Here is a 27164-nt window from a genome sequence, read left to right on the forward strand (position 1 = left end):
CACTTTGACATGTTGCGTTTATATTTTTGTTCAGTATAAATACTAGAATTGAAAAAGGGTCATGTTTTTTCAATCATAAAAATCATTCAATATTATTGCTATCTCTATGTTGTCCTGCTTGAATTTCCCACGCTCTGCCACATCACTTCCTGTTTCAGCACGGTGGACAGCTCCGCGCGCTCTCATTTTACACCCATCGCTTATTCGGCGACTCCAGGCAGGGAGGCAAAGTTTTGGCAATATCTGAGTAACCAGTGCTGCTTCCCGTATTTTAAACCAACGTTTCCCTTCGCAAATGTTTATCAGAACCCTTTGTGGCAATTAGAGTGGAAGAAAGAAAAGAAGAAAGAACAGAAACACCAAGACGGAGGAGCCGAGATGAAATAAATATGCCAAGAGACTCTGATTCCGTAATACCGATTTCTCGCTTTCTACTATTTGGTTGCTGAGGGATAAGAGCGAGCGAGCGAGCGACCGCAGCGCTACGAGGGAGCTGAGAGGAGAGGACTTCCGTGCGGGTGACGCAAAGGGACTGATCTGCATGTGAGAGCGTTGGTTCCACACACCCGGAGGAAAGAGATGCAGCCCTCGAGCAAGATCCTGAGTCTTATCGTCCTCGTGTTGATGGGCACAGAACTCACTCAAGTAGGTTTAAACACACGCCATTTTCCCCGCTGTATTAAAGCTACGCTGTGGTGAGCGCTTACTTGGCTCGAGATCCGATAAAATATTAGTACCCGGTGCCTGCTCGGTAGCCTAGACAGACCTAAAGTGAATTAGCCAGTTTCCGCGCTTGAAGAGATTAACGGGTGGGATTACATGGCGAAGATGTGGATACATTGTGCTACACCGGGGCTGATAGCGCCAGCAGCGCCCAATGAATGTCACATTGCCTAACTCTAACCGGGCGCTGTGTAATGCGCAGGGATAGATGGACAAAATCCTACATGCACACAAATGTGTAAATATACAAATATATCACACACTTATAAATTATAAGCAAATGTAATGAGTGAATGACAAATCAACCCATCCAACCAAATCATCTGTGTGAGGGTTAGGGTTATGTCAGCATGGTTATTGTTTTTCATTCTAAAATCGAATCAGTGTGATGTGTCTGATATATGTATCGCTATTCTGCATGTGTCGTTTGTTTCGAATAACAAGCAGTCAATATCATTGCATTTCAAGTAGCACAGCACACAGCATGGTGCTTTGAATAAGACCGAAGGAGAAGTGACTGAGGAGCTTGAGAACTTGACTATGGAGACGAGAAAGGAGGTCTTTGTTCTAACCAACAAAATAAAATGTTATTGGTCTGGCATAAACGATTATCCACCCCAACATATCAATCCAATCACCTAAGAAGTATCCAAGGCCATAATGGTTGATCATGTAATTGAAGAATATAGTCAAGTGCTGTTCTATTGTCAAATGTCTTAATCACCAGCACAGCATTTGTCAATCTGTGAGACGATGGTGTGCACAGTTAACCCTACAGTTCAAAGTTCATTCCCAAAAGTGTAGCACAAATGTTTACGTAAAGGGTTGCTCAGATATTTTTTACATTATTTTCTGTCTCACTAAACTACAGGTGTATCTGTTCATTCCCACAGACGTACACTGTCCTGTCCCCCTGTGCATAAACAAGCTAACTTCAGGCTACCAAACCAAATTGGCGTTAGTTCAACATAATCATTCGGTCAACATGTCCATTATGCGGAAATCTATTTCTCAATGTACAATCATCAACCACACAATATTCTATCTATTTCTTTTAAACCCTTTTAATCCAAATTCAACCCCAGGGCTCAACATTTACTTCATTTCAGATTGGAGTAATGTTAATGGACAGCTCTGTCAAATCTCACTCAGAGGACGTTGTTGGACTGACGTCAATGCCAAGTGAGGTGTGTGTGTGTGTTTTCTACATCACACAGCCTCAGAGAGAAATAGCTGACCCCACAAAACACATAGACACTCTGCTGCCCTCATCTCTCCCATGCATCTTTCACCATGACCAACACATCACTGGAGTCTCCCTATAACACTGTGACACAAACACTGCGCTGAGCTCTCAGTAATGCTGACTCTGTTGTACATGTTGCCCTTCTGATCTCCTTGATTGAAGAGGAAAAGGCATACGAGGTTGGACTTCATCCTGCATTATACAGTTTGGGTGCTGCATGTTGTGGTGTCTGTAAGGGGCTGTGTTGACACTGTAGTTTGTGGCCCTGGATGGCCTTGGTGTGTGTGTACATGCATGCGTGTGCTTTCGTGTGTTTATATGATTGCATGCGTGTGTTTGAGTGTGTGACTGTTCGTGAGCATTTTGGATGGATGTCATTTGTAACAAGGTCAGTCAATATCTGGCCACAGCCTAACCCCCACCGACCTCCAGCATTATCAGAACCACTATAATACTCACCGTGGCCACAGCCTCAACCCCCACTGGCCTCCATCATTATCAGAACCACTATAATACTCACCGTGGCCACAGCCTCAACCCCCACTGGCCTCCAGCATTATCAGAAACACTATAATACTCACCGTGGCCACAGCCTCAACCCCCACTGGCCTCCATCATTATCAGAAACACTATAATACTCACCGTGGCCACAGCCTCAACCCCCACCGGCCTCCAGCATTATCAGAATCACTATAATACCCCCATCGGCCTCCAGCATTATCAGAACCACTATAATTCTCACCGTGGCCACAGCCGCAACCCCCACCGGCCTCCAGCATTATCAGAATCACTATAATACCCCCACCGACCTCCAGCATTATCAGAACCACTATAATACTCACTGTGGCCACAGCCTAACCCCCACCTGCCTCCAGCATTATCAGAACCACTATAATACTCACCGTGGCCACAGCCTAACCCCCACCTGCCTCCAGCATTATCAGAACCACTATAATACTCACCGTGGCCACAGCCTCAACCCCCACCGGCCTCCAGCATTATCAGAACCACTATAATACTCACCGTGGCCACAGCCTAACCCCCACCGGCCTCCAGCATTATCAGAACCACTATAATACTCACCGTGGCCACAGCCTAACCCCCACCTGCCTCCAGCATTATCAGAACCACTATAATACTCACCGTGGCCACAGCCTAACCCCCACCGGCCTCCAGCATTATCAGAACCACTATAATACTCACCGTGGCCACAGCCTAACCCCCACCGGCCTCCAGCATTATCAGAACCACTATAATACTCACCGTGGCCACAGCCTAACCCCCACCGGCCTCCAGCATTATCAGAACCACTATAATACTCACCGTGGCCACAGCCTAACCCCCACCTGCCTCCAGCATTATCAGAACCACTATAATACTCACCGTGGCCACAGCCTAACCCCCACCGGCCTCCAGCATTATCAGAACCCCTATAATACTCACCGTGACCACAGCCTAACCCCCACCGGCCTTCAGCATTATCAGAACTACTATAATACTCACTGTGGCCACAGCCTCAACCCCCACCGGCCTCCAGCATTATCAGAACCCCTATAATACTCACCGTGGCCACAGCCTAACCCCCACCGGCCTCCAGCATTATCAGAACCACTATAATACTCACCGTGGCCACAGCCTAACCCCCACCGGCCTCCAGCATTATCAGAACCACTATAATACTCACCGTGGCCACAGGCTAACCCCCACCTGCCTCCAGCATTATCAGAACCACTATAATACTCACCGTGGCCACAGCCTAACCCCCACCTGCCTCCAGCATTATCAGAACCACTATAATACTCACCGTGGCCACAGCCTAACCCCCACCTGCCTCCAGCATTATCAGAACCACTATAATACTCACCGTGGCCACAGCCTCAACCCCCACCGGCCTCCAGCATTATCAGAACCACTATAATACTCACCGTGGCCACAGCCTAACCCCACCGGCCTCCAGCATTATCAGAACCACTATAATACTCACCGTGGCCACAGCCTAACCCCCACCTGCCTCCAGCGTTATCAGAACCACTATAATACTCACCGTGGCCACAGCCTAACCCCCACCTGCCTCCAGCATTATCAGAACCACTATAATACTCACCGTGGCCACAGCCTAACCCCCACCTGCCTCCAGCATTATCAGAACCACTATAATACTCACCGTGGCCACAGCCTAACCCCCACCTGCCTCCAGCATTATCAGAACCACTATAATACTCACCGTGGCCACAGCCTAACCCCCACCGGCCTCCAGCATTATCAGAACCACTATAATACTCACCGTGGCCACAGCCTAACCCCCACCGGCCTCCAGCATTATCAGAACCACTATAATACTCACCGTGGCCACAGCCTAACCCCCACCGGCCTCCAGCATTATCAGAACCACTATAATACTCACCGTGGCCACAGCCTAACCCCCACCTGCCTCCAGCATTATCAGAACCACTATAATACTCACCGTGGCCACAGCCTAACCCCCACCGGCCTCCAGCATTATCAGAACCCCTATAATACTCACCGTGGCCACAGCCTAACCCCCACCGGCCTCCAGCATTATCAGAACCACTATAATACTCACCGTGGCCACAGCCTAACCCCCACCGGCCTCCAGCATTATCAGAACCACTATAATACTCACCGTGGCCACAGCCTCAACCCCCACCGGCCTCCAGCATTATCAGAACCCCTATAATACTCACCGTGGCCACAGCCTAACCCCCACTGGCCTCCAGCATTATCAGAACCACTATAATACTCACCGTGGCCACAGCCTAACCCCCACCGGCCTCCAGCATTATCAGAACCACTATAATACTCACCGTGGCCACAGCCTAACCCCCACCTGCCTCCAGCATTATCAGAACCACTATAATACTCACCGTGGCCACAGCCTAACCCCCACCTGCCTCCAGCATTATCAGAACCACTATAATACTCACCGTGGCCACAGCGTAACCCCCACCTGCCTCCAGCATTATCAGAACCACTATAATACTCACCGTGGAGCACTATTTATAGCTTAACCGACAACAGAGACCTTACAACATCAAACACCACACACATCACACTCAAGGATGCCGAGGTAGAGGGAAAGTGGGTGTTTTGGAAAGAGTTGGAGTGAGAGAGATTGGGGACAAAGACAGAGAAATATGGGTTGGAGATTGAGAGGGAGAGGGAGAGAGAGAGAGAGAGAGGGAGAGAGAGAGAGAGTGCAAAAGAGAAAGAGAACAGAGAACAAAGCCAGACTCACCTTTATTGGAAAGATTCTGTTTCAACATAACTTGCTCTAGAGGTGATGATTTATGTCACCCCACTTCACTTTTACCCCTACAGCCTGGACAGATACAAGATACAGATGTCTTTCTGAAAGCATTGCCTCTGCAGGCTATTGTTTTATTTTAGAGAGGACCGTAAAAGTATTTAGCAGATGTCACTGAGGTAGCCAGTGTACATATTCATCTGTGTTATTTCACTGTCCTTAGTCTACAGCAGGACTCTCTAACCCTCTTCCTGGAGAGCTTCCCTCCTGTAGATTTTCCCTCCAGCCCCAGTTGTATCCTGATTCAGCTTATCAACCGGCTAATTATTAGAATCAGATGGACTAGATTAGGGTTGAAGTGAAAACCAACAAGACTATAGCTCTGCAGGAGCAGATTGGAGAGACATGGTCTGCAGTATGCACTGAAATGAAATGGATTATTTCTTCTGTAATCCGTGGAGGATGATTTGTGTCAGGTGCTGTGGTCTGGAGCAGAACAACAAGTCACAATGATGGACATCATCTATCTGTCTCTCTGTCGTTTTATCTCTCTCTATCACACTCATGTACACACTCACTTTCTCTCAGCCACACGAAGACACACACACAAAGACACACACACAAAGACACAGACAGACAGGCACACAAAGACACAGACAGACAGACAGGCACACAGACACACGCACGCACGCACACACACACAAAGACACACACACAAAGACACAGACAGACAGGCACACAAAGACACAGACAGACAGGCACACAAAGACACAGACAGACAGACAGGCACACAGACACACGCACGCACGCACACACACACACACACACACACACACACACACACACACACACACTGGCTGTCAATTCTTCAGGCAATATAACCAACATCCGTCCTCACATCTTGACAGATGTTCTACCATAACACATCAGATGATCTACCATAACACATCAGATGATCTACCATAACACATCAGATGTTCTACCATAACACATCAGATGATCTACCATAACACATCAGATGATCTACCATAACACATCAGATGTTCTACCATAACACATCAGATGATCTACCATAACACATCAGATGATCTACCATAACACATCAGATGTTCTACCATAACACATCAGATGTTCTACCATAACACATCAGATGTTCTACCATAACACATCAGATGTTCTACCATAACACATCAGATGTTCTACCATAACACATCAGATGTTCTACCATAACACATCAGATGATCTACCATAACACATCAGATGTTCTACCATAACACATCAGATGATCCACCACATCCTTTAGTCATTATATTAGCATACACGTCAGACCCCGAGAGCAGTATGTATGCCAGAGTTTTTTAATTAACATGTATTCAGAGCATAGCTAGTATGTGGAGAAGGGTCTGATGGCGGCAAAGAGGGGGATTGGTTTCCCTGAGCGGTTCTTCCCTGGGCGGTTCATCCCAGGAGTTATCCCAGTCTTGGGCCGCAGTCAGACCTTATTGACGATCTGGGCAGTATTTATTCCAGAATTCCTTCATGTTTGAAGCATAGCTAGTGTGGGAAGTATTTGTTGTGTTTCTTAATGAACATGTTTTTGAAGCAGAAATACTATAGTGAGTGTTTGTTGTTGTTGTTGGTTTATGTTGTCAGTTATGCAGAGAAGGGCCAGCTGTTCCCGTGGCAGCTCTGTGAAGGCTTCAAGCCCGCTACACCCACTAGAAGAGAGAGAGAAAGAGGTGTTTATAATGAAAAGTTTACACTATAATCAATTCAGTTCTTGTGAAAGAGAGAAAGATGGAGAGAAAGATGGAGTGTCTTCAGCTGCATTGCATTATGCTGTGATTGACAACTTGGATTTGATTTATTCATAAATCAATGTAAGTGAAACTCTGAAAGTTAGTTATCATCACAGAGTTGTACAGTGTACATATGTTAAACTGTACTTTCTCAGTTGTAGACGATCTGAAATGGCCATATTGTCCTTTTACATTAATCCTATAAACATGTCTCTCTCTCTGTGAAATAGTCAGCCAGGAGTGACAAGACTGAGCAGTCCACCACTGACCGATCTGGTCCACTGGTTTATCCCCTATTAGCTGATCTGTCCATGGGGAGGGTCAGGGGGAAGGTTTCCCGGACACAGATTAAGCTTAGTCATGGACTAAAAACTATGCTGAAGGTCTAGGCTTAATTTCTGTTGGGGAAATCGTCCCAGAGAGTGTTAGTGTAGAGTATTAGTGCTTAGTTCTGATATGCTAACTGACTGGTAGAATTGAGATGGCCCTGGGCTGGGGTGAGCAGAGCTGGGCAGGGGAGGAGAGGTCAGGGCAGGAAAGGGATGGGTTGGATTGAGCTGGGATGGACAGGGCAGGGCAGTAGAGGGCAGGCACAGTGGTGAACTGACCCCCTCTGATACCTCAAATTGTCCTGCAGAGTCACAACTGCTGTGTTCTGTTCACTGAGAAAGGTCGAGAGAGAAGGGGGACGGAGAGAGAGACAGAGAAACTCAGAGAAAGAAAGAGACAGATACAGAGGGGGAGAGCGGGAAAGGGAAGGGGAAATAGAGTGAAGGTGAGAGAGAATGGGAGAGTGAGTCTTTTATTTATATCAGCATATTGCATTACTGCGAGGACAGAAGTAGCCCATATAGCACTGAGGATATTTGGGGTCTTGATGTAATAACTTACTGTATTACAGCTAAGCCTATAGGTGGAGAACAAAACAAGTATTGTAATGCTCTGCTCAGTGCACTGCTCAGGGCTCTGAGTCTTCACAATGTTTACACGAGACAGATTTGCTTTGCTTTGTAATTTAAATATTTATTGAGTAAAATTATTCAAATAATTAAAGGGAGGATTCAAAATATTCACAAGGTGATGAGAGAAAAGAAGTGGACAGGTATTGGGCCTACAATATGGGCCCGTATTCATAAAGCGTCTCAGAGTATGAGTGCTGACCTAGGGCCAGGTATCCCTGTCCATGTAATCTTGGATCAACACTCATACTCTTGAGTGCTTTGTAAATATGGGCCCTGGTGTGTCATATTGGTGTTGTGGCAATTATGGTGAGGTAGATTTCTTAAAGGGGTATGAGTTCACTTGTGATTTTTCTTCTTGATCTTCTTTCGTCCAGTCTCTCATGGTCTCTCTCTCACTCTCTGGTGTTCATCCAGTAGATAACCTCCTAACCGTGTATAATACAGAAACTCATGGGTGGGTTGAGAGAGAGAGATCCATAATCCAGCTGAACATGAATGTTGTTATGTTTGCGTGTAACACCGTCAGAAGGCCGTTGGTGACGCATTTATTCAAACAACAAACTTCAATTGGGTTGTGACATTCATGTGATGTCGCGCGGCTATTTAACGAACAATATTATGACTACTGTCCCTTTAAGATAGTTTGATTTACCAGCAATACCGAAAGCAGCTACACGATGGCGCCAGAGTCTTTCACATAGGCCCTACATCTCTTCAATTTTATTTTATACTCGAATGCAGTGCTGATGATGACAGGTGCGCGCTGTCGGGATTTTTTAAATAAAGACATAAAATTGGCCTATTATGCGTATATATTTTTTATTTAACTAGGCAAGTCAGTTAAGAACAAATTATTATTTACAATGACGGCCTACAGTAGGTTAACTTCCTTGTTCAGGGTAAGAACGACAGATTTTTACCTTGTCAGTTCGGGGATTCGATGCACCAACCTTTCGGTTACTGGCCCAACGATCTAACCACTAGGCTAACCTCCAGGCTACCTGTCGCCCCATATATATCTATATATGATCCTTATTGCCTAGCTCACCTTCATTAAATAAAATAATAACGGACTTTAATACATGGGGCTGTTCATTAAATTAACGTCAAGTTGAGTTATTCTCGGTACCCCAACAGCTCGCGCTCCACGGGGGTGGGGTGAGAAAAATATCACCTGCCCTGGCCTGGAAAATTAAGCACTCAGCTTCTTGCGACCGGACGAGTGGCGCGACCTTACCCGAAACTGCTCTTTGCCCAATCCCCCCGGGGATAATAACTCGCAATCCGAGATAATACCAGCAAGGCAGCCACGGACCCCCGGTGACACCGGGAAGGGCGTCTCGAGCAGCAGGCAAGACGAACCTGGCTGACATCACCGTTGCGCGTAGCTCGTGCTGCTATAGATCCGTAGGCTTTTCCTCCCTCCTCCGCCTTTTGGAACATCCTGTGTGTATTCACTGCACTTAATCAAGGAGCGCGCGAGGCAGGAGGCGGACGGAGGGCGTGAACTAAAGAGGAACGGAGAACGGGAAAGCCACCAGAGCGCGGGACAGCACAGAGAGAGAAAGAGATACCCCCATCCAGATACATTTTATTTTCTCTCTAAACCGCTCCTCAATCTCACTTTCTCCCGGCTTTCGGGACTGTCAGATTCGGCATCGAGGGTTTGATCCAAACCTGCAAACCTGCTCCTGCGGGCTTTTTCCAAACTCCGAACCCTTTAGCCGTTCACCAGTGATGTCCAAGGAACAACCGACCAAACCGGGGCTACGGGTGTTACACCAGAAGGCTATGGCTTCACTAGGCAACATGGATTGCCTTGCTCGTTTCTCGCCGGATTGTGCTGCAATAGAATGAAGCTGGTTTGGGTTAAACGCAGAGTGCAGAGATGTCGGTGCCTTTGCTGAAGATCGGCGTTGTGCTGAGCACCATGGCGATGATCACGAACTGGATGTCGCAGACTCTGCCCTCTCTAGTGGGGCTCAACACCACCAAGCTCACCGCGGAGAGGGCAGGCTACCCGGACAGGAGCACCGGAGTAAGTGGCACTGCTACTTTACGCTTCCCGCGGGTTCATTTTGTCTGCATAAAAAATAACGGGTTTTGCTACCATTATTTACCTAGCTGGAGGATTTTATTTTATTCGCTCGCATTGTTGGTTAATGAATTATTAAAAGTTTATTTAGGCCTATTAGGCTATTGCCTCCTCCAAAATCTCATATTTGTTACTTGACAGAGTCACTAGTATTTATGTTGTGCTGCCTATGTTTTCAGCGCCTGGTTGCTTGTCAGATCTTAGAGAAAATGGAATTTCAGAGGCATGATTAATATCTCTCAGGTTGATCACTCGCGGGATAGATATAGAGACGGAGAGCGAGATAGTCTTGTTATATGTTACTGTATTTTCGAGGAGGGGCGTGGGAGCGCGCTGCGTTGTGAGAGGTGGAGGAGAACAAGGGCGCGCGGTGGAGATTGAGAGAGACAATGTTTTTTGTTGTTGGATGCTGCCATTGATAAAACGCTGCAAGGTAAACATTTTGTGAAAATGAAATTTCGCATCCAGACCTTTCCAGTGAAGTCAGATGGGTTCCTCTTTGTCCCCGGCAGCCAGGCACCCTCAGTTCAGCGGGGTCTGATTATCGAATAAAGGGCGCACCAGAGAAAAAAATGGTCATTTTATTACGCGGGGCATATTACTTCTTGTCTTCTTGTCTCTTTGTCAAGCACAATCTGACTTTTTGGTTAATCAAAGTAAATTGTTATGATTATTATGAAATATAAATCGTCTCATACTTTGTGAGAGATTTTACGTATTAAGGTTGACTATGAAACCATTCATAAAACCCACGCCTTCATGGGTTACATTTATGGCAAAAAGCTATTGGATTACAACATATACAATTTCAATAGAGTCATTTTTAAAACAATACTATCTATTTCAATGTAAAGGCTGCACTGTAATGAATAAAGATCCCTGTGCCTGCATAGTAATTTCAGTTTATTATGTGATGATCAGATGGACAAAATGTTGCGTTATTACATAGTAATAAAGATCAATCGGGTGGAGTGCTTTGCTCTCTCTGATCTGTACTCCCGCGGGATTATTGATAAAAGATTCCTCCAAACGAACTTGCCTTTCATGGTGATATAGTCCTAATGACTGGATAAACTAGTGTAGTAGTAGAGTACTACAGTACATACTGTACCAGGTAATCCAGCATCCACCTTGTCACTATATTCAGTCAATGCCCCTGTGAAGGGAATATGGCAAGGTTGCCAGTTGGTTCTAAACATTCACATAGTTTTATTTTCAATTCATTTACCCAATTTGAAGTACATTATTCGTGACATTTTTGGTGAACTTATAGGATAGTATGTACAGTACTGACTTAAACAGATCCAAGCACTCGATCCATTGACTCTCAGTAGTGTGCCAGACACATCATAATGCACATAGATCAATGTTCACTACTGAAATAGGATGGTCATGATGCAGGCTACAGTGAAACGATAGATTGTGGACGAGTGTGTCGATTCAGGATCAGGATGCTGCTGGCTTTTATGTACTGTGGTAATGGAAGTGCTAATATTTCAGATGAATCAGGCAGATATTCTGTTTAAAGAGACTGAATAGGAGGGAAGTGCCACTGTGGCCAGTCTTAGCCCAGTCTCAATGTGGATTGATTGGACTGTGTTGATTGTTTAGTCTTGACAATCTCACACCTTCTATTCGTGTTGTTTTATAATTGGACACCAATAACTTTGATAATGTACATCGATGAGTATTTGGACAAGTCTCGACCAGTTCGATAGGCTGCCGTTCCCCTCTGATGGCATGTTATAATTTGATGGAGCGGGAGGAGTTTAACGGTTCTCATCGTGGCCAGATGGCGCCGTGCGCAATCCTGCGTGCGTGTGCATCCCACAGACAGACTGACATTATGTAAGCGCTGGCTGTATCTATGTAGTAGTGAGGGTTTAACGCACGACTCCACTCCACCACTCCAACGGTTGCGACACGTCACCACAAGCCTACACCGTGTGATTGAAACGTACTGCTAAGATAAGCCTATTCAGTCAGAGAGCAGGCGAGAAGGGATGGGGTACAATACTTTATTCAACAAATCCCTGACAATTGGATTATAGGATGAATGCTTTTGTTATTCTCTTGTCTCATCTGTTTTCTCTTATTTTTTTCCTTTCATCCCCTCATCTCTTTTTATCCCTTCCTTACCGCTCTTACCTCTCTCAAACACTCTCCTGTTTTCTCTCTCTTTCGTCCTCTTCTTTCCCACTTTATGTAACATCACTTTCTTTCTTGCTTCTGACTCTCTCTATCTTTCTCCCTTTCTCTGTCCATCCTTCTCTCCATCTCTCTCTTCCAGGTGTTGCCAGCGAACCCAGAGGAGTCATGGCAGGTGTACAGTTCTGCCCAGGACAGTGAGGGGAGGTGTGTGTGCACCGTGGTGGCACCGCAGCAGTCCATGTGTTCACGAGACGCCCGCACCAAACAGCTGAGGCAACTACTGGAGAAGGTAACTATGGTGACATAATGTCCACAGCAACACTAATGACCTGCCACGTCTTACCTCACAGACTGCAGATCACCCCCCCATCCTGGACAGCAGCCCAATCATGCATGCACACAAACACAGACACATGGACAGCATCCCCAGACAAGCTACAGGAGCAGCACCCTGCCTCAACCTGTTCAACACCACAGACTCTGAGCCCATGCTATAGAAATATAATTTCTAGAATGGGCATCCCCATTCAAGTCAATGTTCTGTGATGGATGAATCGGTGGCCATATTGAGTGTATGCATGCCCATTTCCATGTCTCCCTGATCTCCCCTGTGATAGGTCCAGAACATGACCCAGTCCATCCAGGTGCTGGACCAGCGGACCCAGAGAGACCTGCAGTACGTGGAGAAGATGGAGGTGCAGCTGAGAGGTCTGGAGACCAAGTTCAGACAGGTGGAGGAGAACCACAAGCAGAACATCGCCAAGCAATACAAGGTACAGCAGCAGCCCAGCACACCTAAACCCACCCTGCTGGGGCTATGGGGCTATCACCATGACCACCGCCACTCATCTGACACAACCACCTCCACCCTCCATGGATGGGTTTATGTGTGTGCCCACGGCCCACTCAGGATATGGTCCAGCATCACATGATAAACAACAACATTCTTATTCTAAAGTTATTCAAAAAGATACTTAGGTGCTGGATCCTCCCAGATTATCAACAGATTATCAACAACAAAAAATGCAATTTCAATACTTATCTATTATCTATATTTAATTACTGGTTAATGAATGAGTGTTGAGATTGAACCATTGGATTGAACCATTTCCTTTTCTATGGTTCAGCATCACCAACCTCACCCAGAGTGTTTTCTATAGTGTCTAGGAACAGCTCTGAGTTTAATGTATCAGGACTGTATCAAAATTAACTAAAGCCCCGGATTTAGGACTTTTGATAGGAAGGTTTTGGATTCAATATCTAAATAGTCTTCTTCCTCCACAACAAAATCTGCTTGTAACCGTTATTACAACTGCAACTACCATTTCCACTAACACTAGTACTTCTACTAATAACATTAGGAACCATAATTCATTCTGGTGTACGAGCTGGAGGGATATTGGACAATTCACTGGGCGCATGCAAAAACTATCATCAACCAGATATTAATTCATTGCTTGGCTCACCTTCCTTCCTCCCTTCCTCCTTTCCTCCTCCTCCTCCTCCCTCTCCTCCCTTTAAAATGATTATCACCAATGACAATTTAGCACCACACATTTTTTTGATTGATTGATTGGTTGATCGGTTGATTGGTTGATTGATTGATTGAACTAATCAATGAGAGAGGGTAGTAGATTCACCAGTAAGTCACAGCTAACTTTTAAAACCACATAGGATGCATTCGTAAATTCACTCTGGCTATCTACTCCGATTTAGAGCACCTCGCCAGTGTGCAGAATAACTGATGAATTTACGAACGCTCAACACCCTTTGAATATGGCTGGTGTCAGTAAACGTCGGCAAAAAAGCGTAATTAAATTGATGCCAGCAGCACAGTTACAGTCACCAACACTCTAGATAACATGAAAACAGCCTAACCAGCTCTGCTAGGGGGAGTAAAATGGTCAGAGTGAGGTGTTGACTTGTTCATGTCTGGAAGTAGCTATCAAGCTAGCCAACGTTAGCCAGTTAGCTTGGGTGCTTGACTGCCGTTGTGTGGTCAGAACGCTCGGATCAACCCTACTCCTCGACCAGTGCATCCAGTGTGCGCTCTGAACGCTCCGAGAGCGAAACGCTCTGAATTTACTAATGTACAATCTGACAACGCTCTGAATTTATGAACGCCCAGAGCGCACTCTGAGCGCACTCTGGCGCTCCAGATTAAATTTACGAACACACCCATAGTCAGAAGCTACATGCACATTGATGTAAGTTTCCTGGCACTCAGACAAATACTGTAGATCCATTTTCCCACTCCTCTCCAGTTACCTGTCTAATGATGATAGACTGAACCTCAGCATGTATTGTAGTCTCAACATTAACAGCAGTATCAATGACAAAACAACTATTTACACCCCCTGCATCCCTGACTGACTGTCTACATTTCCAATGCATGCCTTCCACGTTCATATCATGAGTGCAAAATCAAAGCATGCTTAACATACTCTCTAATCCAGTGTGTGTTGTTCTGTGTCTGTTTGATAGGTTAGTGAGCTAGATGTCAACAGTATGTTATTTTCTTGCTTGCAGGGCTAACTTTAGGACATGTAAAGAGAGAAGAAGAGGCAGGTCAATCCCATGTTCCACCTGAACTGGGCTACCACAGTACTGCGAGATTTACGAGCGTTCATGATTTACCTTTCGCACCATTAGTACTACTACTAAGAAACCCCACCTACCCCTTTCCCAAATAACCAACCAGCCAGCTCTACCTACCTGAAACCCCACCTACCCCTTTCCCAAATAACCAACCAGCCAGCTCTACCTACCTGAAACCCCACCTACCCCTTTCCAAATAACCAACCAGCCAACTCTACCTACCTGAAACCCCACCTACCCCTTTCCCAAATAACCAACCCGCCAACCCTACCTACCTTCCCTACCTTACCTACCTACCTACATTCTTAGAAAAAAGGGTTCCAAAAGGGAACCCTCTGTAGAAATGGTTCTACATTGAACCCCAAAGCATTTGGTACCTGCAACCAAAAATGGTTCTTCAAAGGGTTCTCCTATTGGGACACCCAAAGTTCCCTTTAAGGTTCTAGATAGCACCTTTTTTTCTAAGAGTGTACCTACCTACCTACCTACCTACCTACCACAGATCTATTTCTGCATGTTACTGATAGAACATTTCCATCAAAAGGCTTTTTCAAAAGAAAACAATTAGTTGTTTATAGTTATTATTATTATTTTTACTTTTGGTTTTTGTCTATGCATACTTGGTTACTAAAGACTACTACGTACCTATAAACATTAGTGATAATAAAATCTGAAACCCTTTGTTGTGTGTGACATGTAAAAGCATGTAACTCTGTTGCATTTTAAACGATGATGACCAATAAAGAGCTTTCCCAATTGTTTCCTGGTGTACTGAGGGCTTGTGTTTAACGTACCGGCTCGTCTGCATCAGGACGGAGCCTCTGCTTGCTCGCCAATACGGTGGAACACACACAGGATTTGTTTGCTCAGACACACACAAACACACTGTACACACTGTATACACACACACACACTAACACACAGGGCTTTTGTGTTACTGTGAGAGAATGTCAGTGTAGGCCAGGCTAGAGTAGTCAGGGCCAGATAGGTGTTTTCTCCTTAAAAAAAAAAAACCTTTTTGGGAGTCTTTTCTTTTTGTCTCCACGCATGACACTGAACCCAGCTTATTTTAATCCTTTCAGGCCATAAAATCGAAAATGGAGGAGATTAGGCCGTTGATACCAGTGTTGGAGGAGTACAAAGCCGATGCCAAATTGGTATTGCAGTTTAAGGAGGAGGTCCAGAATCTGACGTCAGTTCTAAGCGAGCTCCAGGAGGAGATGGGAGCCTATGACTACGAGGAACTCCACAACCGAGTGTCAGGTCTTGAGGAGAGACTCCGAGCATGCATGCAAAAATTAGGTAGGCTGAGAAAGTTTCTGACACACACTCTAACACACACACACACACACACACACACACACACACACACACACACACACACACACACACACACACACACACACACACACACACACACACACACACACACACTTGTACACATTGTTCATGGATAACTTCTGTATGGGGTTAGACCAGAGTGAAAGCTTCAGGCACATGTAGTACACACCACAGAAACATTCTACATCAAGGTGCACTACATACACACATGAAACACCTGAAAAGAAAAACACAATCCTTTCTCAACACACTGGAACACACCGTAGCTTCTTTCCAGATGTCATGAGCAGACATAATACTACACAGTCTATCAGTTAAATATGTATTACATGTATGTCTCACAATTGTTTCAAAACACCTGTTTCTCAATATTATACAGTCCGACCTTTGCTTAATCCCAATTTACACTGAGAAAAAAATATGATCGCATATTTTTGCCTTTCTCTGTTTAGCCAATGTGTCAAAGGTGAATTTGATAATTTAACACATACCAGTGGAGGGTGCTGAGGGGAGGACGGCTCATAATAATGGCTGGAACGGAGTAAATGGAATGGCGTGGAAACCATGGAAACCATGTGTTTGATGTATTTGATACCATTCCACTTATTCCTCTCCAGCCATTACCACAAGCCCGTTCTCCCCAATTAAGGTGCCGCCTGCCGCCTGTGACACATACGTAGGTGAGTTGTATGTTCAAGCTAACCAATTTGAGGTCTAATTCTTCGTCACCCTCTCAACTCTATACAACCACCTCATCTGTCTACAACATCCTAGTGATTTATTACAGTGCTAATAAATGCACTGCACACCTCCGATGTAGTCTCACAAGGTTGTCTAGTGGCTGCTGGTGGAAAACACTGCTCAGAGCAGTAGTAGAGTTTGCATTTCAATAGCCTGCTGAATTACTCTGCTATGAATGCAGGGACACGCACACTGTCTGACCTACAAACACGCACGTACACACACACACGCACGCACGCACGTACACACGCATGCACACACACACACGCACGTACACACATACACACACAAACAGAAATTCACAAACACACAGACACACAAACACACACACATACACACACACACATACACAATTCTGCCATCAGTCAAACACAGAGCATGGTAAGTAGTTGGAGAGCATGGTAAGTAGTCGCCCCCCCCTCACTCATTCATACACAGCAGGAAACAGTTCACAGAGTTTAGAGATCAGATGAGATAAAGGAGAGGTCAGAGGTCACTCAGCAGGAGACAGTTCACAGAGTTTAGAGATCAGATGAGATAAAGGAGAGGTCAGAGGTCACTCAGCAGGAGACAGTTCACAGAGTTTAGAGATCAGATGAGATAAAGGAGAGGTCAGAGGTCACTCAGCAGGAGACAGTTCACAGAGTTTAGAGATCAGATGAGATAAAGGAGAGGTCAGAGGTCACTCAGCAGGAGACAGTTCACAGAGTTTAGAGATCAGATGAGATAAAGGAGAGGTCAGAGGTCACTCAGCAGGAGACAGTTCACAGAGTTTAGAGATCAGATGCGATAAAGGAGAGGTCAGAGGTCACTCAGCAGGTGAGAGTTCACAGAGTTTAGAGATCAGATGAGATAAAGGAGAGGTCAGAGGTCACTCAGCAGGAGACAGTTCACAGAGTTTAGAGATCAGATGAGATAAAGGAGAGGTCAGAGATCACTCAGCAGGAGGGAGTTCACAGAGTTTAGAGATCAGATGAGATAAACGAGAGGATAGTCACATCATTGCTATGTTCTACTTCATCACTGCTGTCCTCTCCCTTTCCCTCCTTCTCTTATTTATATCTCAGTAAACATTCCTCCTTCTCTATCCTATAGTTCTTCTCTCTGAGCCCAGCTCTCTATGTAACACCTGAAATATGTATCTGTCCCCTTCCCTCTCTAATGTGTCTACATTCACACTAGGATCAGGCTGATCCCTCTCTAATGTGTCAACATTCACACTAGGATCAGGCTGATCCCTCTCTAATGTGTCAACATTCACACTAGGATCAGGCTGATCCCTCTCTAATGTGTCAACATTCACACTAGGATCAGGCTGATCCCTCTCTAATGTGTCAACATTCACACTAGGATCAGGCTGATCCCTCTCTATTGTGTCTACATTCACACTAGGATCAGGCTGATCCCTCTCTAATGTGTCAACATTCACACTAGGATCAGGCTGATCCCTCTCTATTGTGTCAACATTCACACTAGGATCAGGCTGATCCCTCTCTATTGTGTCTACATTCACACTAGGATCAGGCTGATCCCTCTCTAATGTGTCTACATTCACACTAGGATCAGGCTGATCCCTCTCTAATGTGTCTACATTCACACTAGGATCAGGCTGATCCCTCTCTAATGTGTCAACATTCACACTAGGATCAGGCTGATCCCTCTCTAATGTGTCAACATTCACACTAGGATCAGGCTGATCCCCATCTAATGTGTCAACATTCGCACTAGGATCAGGCTGATCCCTCTCTATTGTGTCTACATTCACACTAGGATCAGGCTGATCCCTCTCTAATGTGTCTACATTCACACTAGGATCAGGCTGATCCCTCTCTAATGTGTCAACATTCACACTAGGATCAGGCTGATCCCTCTCTAATGTGTCTACATTCACACTAGGATCAGGCTGCTCCCTCTCTAATGTGTCTACATTCACACTAAGATCAGGCTGATCCCTCTCTAATGTCTCTACATTCACACTAGGATCAGGCTGCTCCCTCTCTAATGTGTCTACATTCACACTAAGATCAGGCTGATCCCTCTCTAATGTCTCTACATTCACACTAGGATCAGGCTGATCCCTCTCTAATGTCTCTACATTTATTCACTGATTCCATAATCCTCAAATCATCATTCCATTCCAGAATGACTGACTGATGGTTTTGGGGTTAGATTTCCCTGTAGTCTAGCTCTGGTTGGCTGGAGCCATATTCAGGCCAATAGGAGATTAGATTAGACCTCATGTGCGTCTCTCTCTCTCTCCCCGAGGTCCAGACCGACCATAATCCAAAGATAGGAACATGGTGATTAGAGGAAATAAATAAATAAACACAGATTATTACTATAGTCTGTAATCCCACGGAGGTATTATGTAAGGTGCTGATAGTAGTGGTTTTTGTTTGCGCATGTGATGTTGTGGTTGCCTCGCTGCTGTTAACCTGCTGAAGTCTCATAGTCACAGCTTGATATATTTAATTTAATTTAAACCAGAATCAAAGTGTGCTAAACACACAAATGTTGTAGTTTTAACTTTCAAAACTGTCAAAATATGAGAGAATAATACAGTTTTAGTAGAAAGAGTGAAGCTAGATAGACATGAGAGAAAGAGTGAGGGGTGAAGCTAGATAGACATGAGAGAAAGAGTGAGGGGTGAAGATAGATACACATGAGAGAAAGAGTGAGGGGTGAAGATAGATAGACATGAGAGAAAGAGTGAGGGGTGAAGATAGATATGAGAGAAAGAGTGAGGGGTGAAGATAGATACACATGAGAGAAAGAGTGAGGGGTGAAGATAGATAGACATGAGAGAAAGAGTGAGGGGTGAAGAAAGATACACATGAGAGAAAGAGTGAGGGGTGAAGATAGATAGACATGAGAGAAAGAGTGAGGGGTGAAGATAGATATGAGAGAAAGAGTGAGGGGTGAAGATAGATACACATGAGAGAAAGAGTGAGGGGTGAAGATAGATAGACATGAGAGAAAGAGTGAGGGGTGAAGATAGATAGAAATGAGAGAAAGAGTGAGGGGTGAAGATAGATACACATGAGAGAAAGAGTGAGGGGTGAAGATAGATAGACATGAGAGAAAGAGTGAGGGGTGAAGATAGATACACATGAGAGAAAGAGTGAGGGGTGAAGATAGATACACATGAGAGAAAGAGTGAGGGGTGAAGATAGATAGACATGAGAGAAAGAGTGAGGGGTGAAGATAGATAGACATGAGAGAAAGAGTGAGGGGTGAAGATAGATAGACATGAGAGAAAGAGTGAGGGGTGAAGATAGATTGACATGAGAGAAAGAGTGAGGGGTGAAAATGGATACACATGAGAGAAAGAGTGAGGGGTGAAGATAGATAGACATGAGAGAAAGAGTGAGGGGTGAAGATAGATACACATGAGAGAAAGAGTGAGGGGTGAAGATAGATACACATGAGAGAAAGAGTGAGGGGTGAAGATAGATACACATGAGAGAAAGAGTGAGGGGTGAAGATAGATACACATGAGAGAAAGAGTGAGGGGTGAAGATAGATACACATGAGAGAAAGAGTGAGGGGTGAAGATAGATAGACATGAGAGAAAGAGTGAGGGGTGAAGATAGATAGACATGAGAGAAAGAGTGAGGGGTGAAGATAGATACACATGAGAGAAAGAGTGAGGGGTGAAGATAGATAGACATGAGAGAAAGAGTGAGGGGTGAAGATGGATACACATGAGAGAAAGAGTGAGGGGTGAAGATAGATACACATGAGAGAAAGAGTGAGGGGTGAAGATAGATTACATGAGAGAAAGAGTGAGGGGTGAAGATAGATAACATGAGAGAAAGAGTGAGGGGTGAAGATAGATACACATGAGAGAAAGAGTGAGGGGTGAAGATGGATACACATGAGAGAAAGAGTGAGGGGTGAAGATAGATACACATGAGAGAAAGAGTGAGGGGTGAAGATAGATATGAGAGAAAGAGTGAGGGGTGAAGATAGATATGAGAGAAAGAGTGAGGGGTGAAGATAGATATGAGAGAAAGAGTGACAGGAAAATAAGAATCAGAAATCAATCAAATCTGGATTCTATGACTCCGTCCCATAATTGAGTTTCACAACCACATTAGTGCCAGAGAGATAATGAGAGAAAGAGGGAGAATCGCATGAAGAGAGAGAGAAGCATAGAGAGGAAGAGAGAGTATAATGGGGGACGGGACTGAAGCTGTTTGTTCGTTAGTTAACATTAAGATCTAACAACAAGAACGAGGTTGTTAACCATCTGTTCATAATGATAAACCCATTAATCAAACTACCTGGCTGTCATCAGGGAACAAGGCGCAGCTAAGCATTCAGCGCTAGATATGTCAACTTCATATCAACACCTCAATCAAGCCTAATTAACGATACGCTCAGCTCAAACAGCCTAGAACAAGTAGCAGCAGCAGCATGAGCTCAGTGGATCCTACATAACCTGGAACAACAATCATCTCTCTCTCTCTCTCTCTCTCTCTCTCTCTCTCTCTCTCTCTCTCTCTCTCTCTCTCTCTCTCTCTCTCTCTCTCTCTCTCTCTCATCACTCAGACAAACATAATGCACAGAATACCCAAGACCATTACCTTTATACTCTGAGGAGGACAGACAGATGGAGACATAGACACAAACAACAATACACACATGCTATTGTTCTTTTGTGAATGAAGGCTGAGTGAATGTTTTGTAAATTATGTTATTATGTGTAAGTACAATATGATTTCTTTATTACAGCATGTTAGACAATATGAATCATACAGATGCAGTGTTTAATCTATGAGAATTATATGCAGTATCTATGAGAGGTATTTCTATGTTGGTTATTCGTTCACAGCATGTGGGAAGTTGACGGGCATCAGTGATCCTGTCACCATCAAGACGTCTGGATCCCGATTCGGATCCTGGATGACTGACCCTGCAGCACCGGAAGGAGATACCAGGGTATACACACACACACACATTTCAGCCGTCCATGAACATGGAGAAAATACAATTACCCCTCTTTAACGCTCCGGTAGCGTCTAAAGCTACGTTAAGGTAATGATTTCCTTACTTCGGTAGTATGTAAAGCCCAGATACGTTAAGGTAATGATTTCCTGAGCTCGGTAGCGTCTAAAGCCCAGCTACATTAATAAGGTAATGATTTCCTGAGCTTTGTAGCGTCTAAAGCCCAGCTACATTAAGGTAATGATTTCCTGAGCTCGGTAGCGTCTAAAGCCCAGCTACATTAAGGTAATGATTTCCTTACCTCGGTAGTGTCTAAAGCCCAGCTACATTAAGGTAATGATTTCCTTACCTCGGCAGTGTCTAAAGCCCAGCTACATTAAGGTAATGATTTCCTTACCTCGGTAGTGTCTAAAGCCCAGCTACATTAATAAGGTAATGATTTCCTTACCTCGGTAATGTCTAAAGCCCAGCTACATTAATAAGGTAATGATTTCCTTACCTCGGTAGTGTCTAAAGCCCAGCTACATTAAGGTAATGATTTCCTTACCTCGGTAGTGTCTAAAGCCCAGCTACATTAAGGTAATGATTTCCTTACCTCGGTAGCGTCTAAAGCCCAGCTACATTAAGGTAATGATTTCCTGACCTTGGCACTGTGTTTTACGGCGGTAGCTACTGGAAGATCACACTAAGTGCTTTACATTATACTCATTCGCTGTATCCCAAATGGCACCCTATTCATATATAGATCATTACTTTTGACCATGGCCCATAGGGCTCAGATCAAAATGCCCTTTGGGATGCACCCTATATTACTCAGATGACATGACTAATGGTACTCAGTTGAAGAGGCCAGGCTGTTAAGAGTCCTGACACACCCATAATAGAGTTGCCTCTTCAGAATCTGACCTTAATAGAAGCTTTGATTAATGTTCATGTGTTTACTCTACTGTCTGTCTGTCCGTCCGTCCGTCCGTCCGTCCTACTAAACGGCCATGTCTGAGTTAGCTCTCCTGGGCTGGGCATCTGTTGGAGGAATAGACAGACGAAGCTTTCATTACTAAAACACATTCAAATGCAAATGCAGAGAATAAATGCATGGTTTACACCCGAGCCCCAACAGCAAGGTCGTTAATGAAGGGAGGGTGTCAGCCAAGATGTTTATATGGCTTTAAAACGTACACATGGATCTGTATGCAGATCTGGGGTTTAGAGGTTATAGCACAAATACATAAAGCATACGCAAACATAAACATACATGACCGTCATAGTCATAATATCATCTGTACATCGATGGAAAACTGCACGCCACATATGTGGGTCTCCCTGGTATTGCTCTATACTTCTGGTTTCTCTGTGTAACGTTGGACCATGCTGCTTGTGAGATACAAGGTAGTGTGAGAGTGTCTGAGAGTGTACAGTAAGGCAAGATAATAATTTAAAGGCAAGGTAGCTAAGCTGGACGGTAAAATATGTGCTATGCATGTAAACTATGTATCCATGAGACCATGTCTAATGTGTTCTAATGGTACCAGGAAGACAGATAAATATAGGTTGTATATTCAATGTTGTTTGTGCTCCACTTGTTGCCCTTTTCTCATGGCAACGGGCCACAAATCTTGCTGCAGATATGGGAGTTTATCAATGTTTAATTTTTTTTCAATTCTTTGTGGGTCTGTGTGATCTGTGGGAAATATTTATCTCTAATGTGGTCATATATTTGTCAGGAGGTTAGGAAGTGTAGCTCAGGTTCCACCTCATTTTGTGGGCAGTGTGGACATAGCCTGTCTTCTCTTGAGAGCCTATGGCGGCCTTTCTCATTAACAAGGCTATGCTCACTGAGTCTGAACATAGTCAAGGATTTATTAACTTGGGGTCAGTCCCGGTGGTCAGGTATTCTGCCACTGTGTACTCTCTGTTTAGAGCCAGATAGCATTACAGTTTGCTCTGTTTCTTGGTTGATTCTTTCCAGTGTCAAATAGTTCTCTTTTTGCTTTCTCATAATTTGGTTAGGACTGGGGCTCCATGGGGTCTGTTTGTGTGGGTCTCTCTCTCTGTAAGAGGAGAACATTAAAGGTTGTCGATGGTGTTTCCTGGACCCTTAAGGCCCTTACATCCGGGCTCTCAAAGATCCATTAGCCAATCAGATTGTCTGGAGAGGGAATGGGAAGGTTGAGGTGTGTCAGAACTTGGAGAGATGGAGGATGAGGGGATGGAGGAAATGGGGCAGCAGGTAGCCTCGTGGTTAGAGCATTGGACTTGTAACTGAAAGGTTGTCGGATCGAATCCCTGAGCTGACAAGGTAAAAAAATCTGTTGTTCTGCCCCAGAACAAGGCAGTTAACCCACTGTTTGTAGGCTGTCATTGAAAATAAGAACTGACTTCCCTAGTTAAAAATAAATAAATAAATGAGGAAATGGTCTAGGCAGGTACCCTGGAAGCTTCCTTAATGCCAAAGCCACAGGTGAAAAAAGATGAGCCTTTTATCCGGAATGATCCGCATTATCCCTGTGGGGCTGGGCTCATCCCCAACCCCGGCCTGCCTGCACCTGCCTGTCATTCCTGACTGTTTGTATTCTGAAGCAGAAGGCAGGAGCTCTGCTCCCTGCTCTGCTCCGAGTCAAGCATCCCATTTAATTAGGCTTTCTGTTGACAGCGTGATTTGATTTACAGTGTGAAATGATGCGTGATCCACATGTATATAGCGCCCATCTACATAATGGTGCATTGAGGAGTTTGATAGGAGGGTTTTAACAGGACTGCAGGGTGTGTTTTATCTTGTTTGTATTATAAAGTTGCTACTGACTCTGAGTTAATATTTACTCTCTACTCATCTGTATCTCTGGCTGTTAGGTGTGGTACATGGACGGTTACCACAACAACCGCTTCGTGCGGGAGTACAAGTCCATGGCGGACTTCATGATGACGGACAACTTCACGTCTCACCGCCTCCCCCACCCGTGGTCCGGGACAGGTCAGGTGGTCTACAACGGCTCCATTTACTTCAACAAATTCCAGAGCCACATCATCATCAAGTTCGACTTCAAGACCTCCGCCATTAGCAAGTCACGCCAGCTGGACAACGCTGGTTACAACAACATGTATCACTATGCCTGGGGCGGCCACTCCGACATCGACCTCATGGTGGACGAGGGTGGGCTCTGGGCTGTCTATGCCACCAATCAGAATGCTGGAAACATCGTCATCAGCAAGCTCAACCCCAGCACGCTTCAGATCATCAAGAGCTGGACTACCAACCACCCCAAGAGGAGCGCTGGCGAAGCCTTCATGATCTGTGGTACTCTCTATGTTACCAACGGTTACTCTGGCGGGACCAAGGTGTACTACGCCTACAGCACTAACTCCTCCACGTACGAGTACATAGACATCGCCTTCCAGAACAAGTACTCCCATATCTCCATGCTTGACTACAACCCTCGGGACCGTGCGCTCTACGCCTGGAACAACGGACACCAGGTTCTGTACAATGTCACACTGTTCCATGTCATCAGCTCACAGGAATTGTAACCATGGAGACAGGACTATATACAATATACTATATAGAGAATAGAGAGAGAGAGAGATCATCCTATATTTGAATATACTGTATATCTATAAGAGAAAGACTTTATGGAAAGAGCAGTATATGTAGTATGTAATATCGTAAGACTGTCTTTAGAGAGATTACATCAACCATGACTGGAACTACAACGTGAATTCATGTGCACATCGATTGAAATTAAAAAGAGAACTGTTTACTAAAAAGGAAGGGAACCTGATACATCTAGAGTTCAAAACTATATATTGGACTGAAAATAACAGATGCCAAAAAAATATCACGCCTTTCTTTTTTAAATAATGGATAGTAACCATCATGGAAGATTGTCTCTGTGCCTCTGTGTCTGTCTCTGGAAGTACTGTCACGCCCTCCTCCCTTCTCCCTTCTCTCTCCTGGACTTTACTCTATGGGGATCAGTGGGGTCCTAGCAAAGGACTATGAGATTGGTTATAAACTGTTTGCCAAGCAGGAACCCCCATTGGCCCCCGGACAGAGAGAGGGAGAACCTCGATAGATAAGGGGAAAAATTGGGAGAACCTTGTAAAACAAGGAGAACTGGGACATTATTTGGAGAATGGTGGGGTGAACCAGCATATGGTGTGCAGAAGACCACAGAGCCTACAACCACCGTCTGTCACACACACACACATTCTATCCCTTTTATCCCTTCAGTAGCAAATAAAGAAGTCTGTAAACAAGTAAACAACAACATCATCAACATCCATGAGAAGACCTGGGCCTGTGTTCACAAAGTGTCTCAGAGTAGGACTACTGATTTAGGATCAGGTCCCCCCTCTTATTTATTATGACTTAAAGGGCAAATCGGATCCGAGATCAGCACTCTTACCCTGAGACGATTTTTGAATACGCTCCCTGAAGGCAGTGACTGTTGGGGCACACTGTTGTACTGTACGAGAAGTAGGTCGGTATTCAATCAAAGCTGTGTAGTAGCGCACTTGACATTTAAAGGGAATTTCCAATTGAGTCAATATCGGCAGCGTTTTCAGTGAATGCAATCTCTGCAAACGCGGGAACATTGACTTTAAAAGCCACGTTGTCAACTGCGCCACAGCGTGCCTCTTGGATTGAATCCCGGCCAAAGACTTTCCTGTTGTTTGTGACTGTGTAAAACAGCCTTGATTTGCATGAGTGTTTTTTACCATTCTGGTCTGCTACCTTCTGAATGTCTTTTTGCTATATGATGCTGTACCTATAAAAGAGAGGGATGTGGGGTGGTTGCAAAAATTGTAGATTTTTCACTTGTTTGTTTTTAGAACGTTTATTTTTCCAGTCGGAGGCTTTTTTTAATGTTCTTGTATCACCCCCTTGCTGTTGGCACCGGCTTTGCTTCTCTGTCTATGTTTAGTTGGACCGTGTGGGAGGAACCTATCTCATATCCAGCTCATTTCTTTCAGAAGACTACAAAACAATATAATATATCAAGTAATGTATCCTGGAGACCTGGGTTCAGTCCTACAGCTCTTCTCTCTTCAACTGAATTATCATCACCCTATTCTGTTAACTAAAGTATCCCTTATAGTCGAGGGTAATGCTGTTAAATGTATCTCCCCCTCCCACTCACCTAGCAAAGGATAATGCTGTTTAAATGTAAAAAAAAACCTTGCAGAGGACAATGGCTTTTCACTCTTTTTGTGCTTTTGCTGGACGTGTGTTGTACCTGAGATGAGATAGTTAATGATTTGTGTCAATAAACAGAGAATCTTTGTTCTAAGCTCA

General features: G+C 44.7%; 1 protein-coding gene across 2 annotated transcripts; it reads left to right on the forward strand.

Annotated features, from left to right (window-relative positions):
• Positions 1-157: 157 nt before the first annotated feature.
• Positions 158-27164, forward strand: LOC106568818 (noelin). 2 transcript variants are annotated; one of them, XM_014139509.2, is made up of 6 exons: positions 158-645; positions 12381-12530; positions 12859-13014; positions 15922-16141; positions 21759-21865; positions 24722-27164. In XM_014139509.2, the coding sequence occupies exons 1-6, from the start codon at positions 580-582 to the stop codon at positions 25394-25396; spliced, it is 1374 nt and encodes a 457-aa protein (XP_013994984.1). In that variant the 5' UTR covers positions 158-579; the 3' UTR covers positions 25397-27164. The 2 variants fall into 2 exon arrangements, with proteins under 2 accessions (XP_013994984.1, XP_013994976.1); XM_014139501.2 differs by lacking the exon at positions 158-645 and adding an exon at positions 9305-10033.

The sequence above is a fragment of the Salmo salar genome, chromosome ssa01 (assembly GCF_905237065.1).
Source record: "Salmo salar chromosome ssa01, Ssal_v3.1, whole genome shotgun sequence".
NCBI lineage: Eukaryota > Metazoa > Chordata > Actinopteri > Salmoniformes > Salmonidae > Salmo > Salmo salar.